Source organism: Atta cephalotes (genome assembly GCF_000143395.1).
Source record: "Atta cephalotes unplaced genomic scaffold scaffold00101, whole genome shotgun sequence".
NCBI lineage: Eukaryota > Metazoa > Arthropoda > Insecta > Hymenoptera > Formicidae > Atta > Atta cephalotes.
This window is the reverse complement of record NW_012130165.1, coordinates 146,351-152,287: the sequence shown is the minus strand read 5'-3', so window position 1 is coordinate 152,287 and position 5,937 is coordinate 146,351. Positions and strand designations below refer to the sequence as shown.

The 5,937-nt window shown below is 32.7% G+C and overlaps 1 protein-coding gene across 1 annotated transcript in view; it reads right to left on the bottom strand.

Annotated features, from left to right (window-relative positions):
• Positions 1-3,320, bottom strand: part of LOC105625002 (histone-lysine N-methyltransferase SETMAR-like) — a 7,098-nt gene extending 3,778 nt beyond the window's left edge. The window contains exon 1 of the mRNA XM_012206342.1: positions 3,171-3,320. Within this exon, the coding sequence (XP_012061732.1) occupies positions 3,171-3,320 (150 nt within the window). The remainder of the gene's footprint in view (positions 1-3,170) is intronic.
• Positions 3,321-5,937: the final 2,617 nt, after the last annotated feature.

The following is a 5,937-nucleotide window of genomic DNA, read 5'->3' as shown; positions in this document are numbered from 1 at the left end:
AAACCTCCCTCAAATGACGAGAATTTGACTCGTAAACTGACATTTTCAATCGAGAATAACTTTATGATGCAGACACAAATCGACTAATGTTTCTATGGGATTATGTTGACAGATGTCCAAGTTTATTGTATGACGTCTATGATCTATTTATTTCGACCACCACTTACCGCTAAAGTCATCTATAGGAAAACGGCGGAAGCAAAGTTGTACATCTAATATAATTATCAATTTTCTAAATAATTATTTCTATTACTAAGTCATTACTTTGTCATTTCCACTTGCCGCGATGGATGGACATCACATTTGTATAAGCTATGACATTCTCATTCGAGCAATCATTGCAATATCCTTGAACTTCAAGTAACAATCAAAATTAAAAGCTAATTCTTCTTCGATTATTCTTTTATTCCAATTTGTCATAATCACAAAATGTTATACTGTATGAGAACATACTGAACAAAAACACAGTAAGAATCTTAGAGAATATAAGAAAGTCTTTTAATTAGTTTTTAATTTTGTCCGAAATGCTAGAAATGAATGATAATGTAAAGAATATTTGTTTTCGAAATTGTGTAATGAAAAGAGCTATCTGAGCCTAACAAGTTTTGTGCTAATGTTATATTATATTGTCTACAGGAACTCGGACCAAAATTTCATTTCGGTCCAGTTACGATCACGATCAGAGGCTGTATTAAATTTTTTATTTTGGTTCCGATTCTGATCCTTTTACCAGATAACGATTTCAATCTTTTTCGATCTTTTTCGATTTCGGAAAAATTCGAAATCCAAGCGTTTTCAACTCTTTTATCGACAACTGTGACCGTACTCTGGTGAAAATTTTTCTCATAATTTTTATATGAATTGGAACATTCTTTAGAAATACTCAGAAATATTCGGAAAGTTTACATCTTTTTTCAGAACTTCTCATACAAGTGAATTTTAAAATATTCTGAAATTTCTCATCCCATAATTTTTAAAAAGTATTTTTAAATTTTTTAGATTTTGTAACATTTCTTCAGAAATTATACTTACAAAAATCTTAAAAATTTTACGATATTTCATAATTAACATATATGAAAAATCCTGAGAAAAAATGAAGATTTTCTGAGAAATGTTCTAATTCATATAAAAAATGTGAAAAAGTTATAAAATTATAGAGAAATTTTGAAAAATTATATAGAAATTCTAATTATATGAAAAATTCTGAAAAAAATTTTCAGGGTAACCGTTTAAATTTCAATTTTTTTTTGTTACAGTTATGGGTGTATGATTATCTATTGTAGAAAAAGATAATATAATAAGCATAAATTGCATAAATATATATAAAAATTCACGTTTATTGAAAGAAACATTTTTAAGGGGACATATGATTATCGTTCTTAAAGGTATTTTTTGTGAATTTTTTTAATGAATAAAAATTTTATTGAATTTTAATGAAAAAAAATTTAAGTATATTTCAAAATAATACATAAGCTAGAAAGTGCATACATGTAAAAAAAATTTTTTTAATGTTTATTTTTTATAAAGTATTATAGTAATAAAATCGCACTGAAGGTTTGCATTAGACTTACACCCCGAACAAACGATAATAAATGTATAAGAGTGGTATTGTTGGTCTGTAAACAAAAAGTGGAGTTTTTCTTAATGAGTAGATTTGTAATTCTCGCCTGAACTAGGATAATTAATATCACATGCATATTTTCAAAATGTCGACAGTTTGAAAAAATGATTCGAATTTTGCTCATTTTTTTTTCTTTTTTGATCTTCCAAAAAAATAGAAAAAATTAACGTAGACTATTAATTCTAGTTCAGACGGTAATGATATTTCCTCTGAATATAATTGTAAAAATAGAAGTCGGACTAACAGTTTTTTTGGAATCATAGATCATCATATTAACGACATGATTTCGAGAAAAACGCGTTTAAAGTTTTGAAACATTTTAATACAAGTACCTTTCCGTTAGAAATAAAAGTGAGAAGGGAATGAAAACTCTGCTCCATTTCCATCCATTGGATAGAAACGTTTTAGAATAGTCTCGAAAGTTTGAATATAAATAATGGTCAGCACTGGTTATAACAATTGATTGGCATGCGCAATTTTGAATAATTTGTTGAATCAATCAAGCGGCCCTAAATACCACATCATTTTATTTTATATGTTTTGAATAATTTTTGTTTCTCCCAAAAAACGTGGAATATTTTTAAGATTATAAATAATTATAAGCTTTCAAAGAAAGCAAAAAAATTGATTTTTTTACTCCTTAAATGTAAAAATTCGCTTAACAGAAATTTGGAACGGAAGATGAGTAATCATTTCTTTCTTTTCTTTGCTGCTTTTTCTTCTGTGACTTTTTTCTTCTGTGACATCAATGTTAACAATTCGCAATGTTTTAACTAGTTCTTTCTGTTTACAGCTTGTTGATAATTTTCTATAGAATAACATATTAATCTTACATAAATTATCATAATCAAGGAAGAAAATAAGAAAATAACACTCCGTAAACATCCTGTAATATTGCTTTAAGACTTTGAGTAGTTGCTGTGTAACACAATTGACTCGATGATCCATATCAAAGAAATTAAAAAATTCAAACTAAAATCTGGACAGAAACTGAACCGAAAAACATTTTTAGTCCGAATATCATTTCGATCCATTAGCCTGCAATGTTTCGATCCGGTTATTGGTTTCAGTCCGAAAAAATAACGGTTACAATCCGGTTTCGGTCCAGCCAAATCCCTGCAATATAAATACACTAAACAATATACAAACGTTTAGACCTTTAATACGATCTTCCTTTATGAACTATATATAAAATTTACAATGAATATTTCACATATATAAATTTTTTAACATATTCAATATCGCATTTGATCTTAATTACAATAATTTCTGGATTGACTTTTATTTTGCATCGGATATGTATCCAAAAAGTATCCAATACCCGATATTATCCGGTATCTTTTTAATATCCGATTGACAGCTAAATATCAATAGTATCCGGGAATATATCTAGTTGAAATTTAATATCATTAAATTGTTGATTTTTTTCTTACACAAATGTTCTAGAAATAAGTATGCATATTCATGATGCTATAATAAATAATATTTTATACATTGCAAAATTACAATCCTTTTATGCAAGCCTTCTTTTTTTTTAGAAGACACTAACTCGGAATCCGATCGCATATCCGGAAAATGTCGGATATCCGACTTGAAGAAATTGTCTTCTCCGATATCCGACTGGGTACTGGATATTCGATGTTACATTTTGTCCGGATATCCGATATCCAGTATCCGGTAATTTTAAGAACCGACGCATCCCTAGTTTTTGTCATGTAGTACTTAGCCTTAGAGTTTCCTTAAGAATACTAGAATTGTCCTTAGGAAATCATAATTTACTGACCGTATATGTAATGAATTCTTATTATCTTATTATATATTAGTAATATTTGTACTATAATAACTTTTTTATTATATATAATGTTATTTGTACTGTAATAATTTTTTTTATTTGTACTTTGTGGAAGTAATTATCCGGTAATTAGTCTACATCGCTTTGTCTATCTAAACCTAATGTTTGCTTTTTTATATATTAGATGTACAACTTTGCTTCCGTTTTCCTATAGATGGCTTTAGCGGTAAGTGGTGGTCGAAATAAATAGATCATAAACGTCATACAATAAACTTGGGCATCTGTCAACATAACCCCATAGAAACATTAGTCGATTTGTGTCTGCATCATAAAGTTATTCTCGATTGAAAATGTCAGTTTACGAGCCAAATTCTCGTCATTTGCGGGAGGTTTTAATTTTTTGCTTCAATATGAAGAAATCTGCGGCTAAGGCTCATCGAATGCTCTCAAATACTTATGATGAGGCCGCTATTAGTGAAAGAACGTGTCGTGAGTGGTTTCAACGCTTCAAGAACGGTGATTTTGACGTCGAAGACCGGCATAACGGAGGAAGAGAGAAGGTTTTCGAAGATGCAGAATTGGAGGCATTACTTGAGCAAGACTCGTGTCAAAATCAAGAAGAATTGGCACGATCATTGGGAGTGACTCAATAAGCCATTTCAACTCCTCAAAGCCATGGGAATGATTCAGAAGCAAGGAAATTGGGTGCCGTACGAATTGAAGCCGAGAGATGTTGAACGGCGTTTGTTTGCTTGTGAACAGCTGCTTGAAAGGCAAAGACGGAAGGGATTTCTGCTTCACATTGTGACTGGGGACGAAAAATGAGTTCATTACGATAATCCCAAGCGCAGAAAATCATGGGGAGTTTCCCGGCTATGCTTCCACGTCGACGGCCAAACCGAATATTCACGGCTCCAAAGTCATGCTCTGTATTTGGTGAGACCAGCTCGGCGTAGTGTATTATGAACTGTTAAAACCGACTGAAACAATCACACGTGATCGGTATCGAACGCAATTGATGCGTTTGAGCCGAGCATTGAAAGACAAACGGCCGCAATATAACGAAAGACACAATACATAAAGTGATTTTGCAGCAATGCTCGACCCCATGTTGCGAAAGTGGTCAAGACATACTTGGAAACGTTGAAATGGGAAGTCCTACCCCCGTATTCTCCAGACGTTGCTCCCTCTGACTATCATTTGTTTCGATCAATGGCCTGGCTGACTAGCACTTCCGGTCTTATGAAGAAGTAAAAAATTGGATCGATTCGTGGATAGATGATCAAAAGATGACCAGTTTTTTCGACGCGGGATTCGTACGCTACCCGAAAGATGGGAGAAAGTAGTAGCCAGCGATGGACAATACTTTGAATCATAAATTTATAACCAGTTTTTTTACAATAAAGCCTCAAATTTCGGAAAAAAAACGGCGGAAGCAAAGTTGTACACTTAATATTAAGATAAAAAGAAAATATGTAAAAATAAATATAAATATATAAACTCATTACTCGCATTTACTAACTTTCTTCCTTCCATCCTTCCATTCTTTATCTCAGCGATATTAGATCATATAGCGCGTGACCGTATTATAGCGTTACGTATCATTGCACTCTTATAATTACGCGAGTCTGCGATCAAATAAAAATCTTTGCGTATACGAGTAATTGCAAAAGGAATTCGTACCTGGAAGAATAAGAAGTTGCGAAGGAGGAGAAAGAGACAGTAGGTATAAATATTGAATGTGTTGTAAATAAATATCTCAGTGTTCAGAAAATTATTCGTTTCTGCTATTCCTTCTTTCTTCCCATTGTTCTTCGTTCATCCACCTTATCTCTGCGATATCGCGATACTATCGCACTCAACAATATAAACAAATCGTGCTGTTATTATTACACAGTGCGTTCGAATTATTAAAAAAAGTAAAATATAACATAATAAAATAAATAATTAAAATATTTCGCGTGCGAAAAAAAGATGGTGATACGTAGAAGAGACGATACATATAAATGATAAGTATACATGGTAAATATAACGCGCGGTGAGAATCGGCGGACCACGCCTGATATCCACTGATTCCGCGTGATTCGACGAACCGCAACGCGGACGTAATTTTCCATACATCTTGTGCGCTGTAATTTCCCGCGATACCGCACATCAATTACCCCGCATCAATTGATATTATTTTTATCCCCCGCACATCCTCCTTCTCTTTCGCCCCGTAACATCATTCCCCGTAATGTCATCTCCTTCACCCAATGACGCCACCCACTGTAACGTCATTTTTTTCCCTTGCCTCCATGACACCATTCCCTCCCCTTTCTGCGCACCTACCTCTCCCGCGCCGCAGAGAACCTCTCATCCTCTTCAAATGACCTGAGTTAGAACCCGTCTGACTTTACTGAAAACTAAATATGTTTGTCTTTTTTGTGATTTTTTTCTAAAACGGCAAAAACAAGATATCTCTATAGGACTTTTTTTCTTAGTTTATCGATTCTCTACACTGTGCACACACACACACACACAC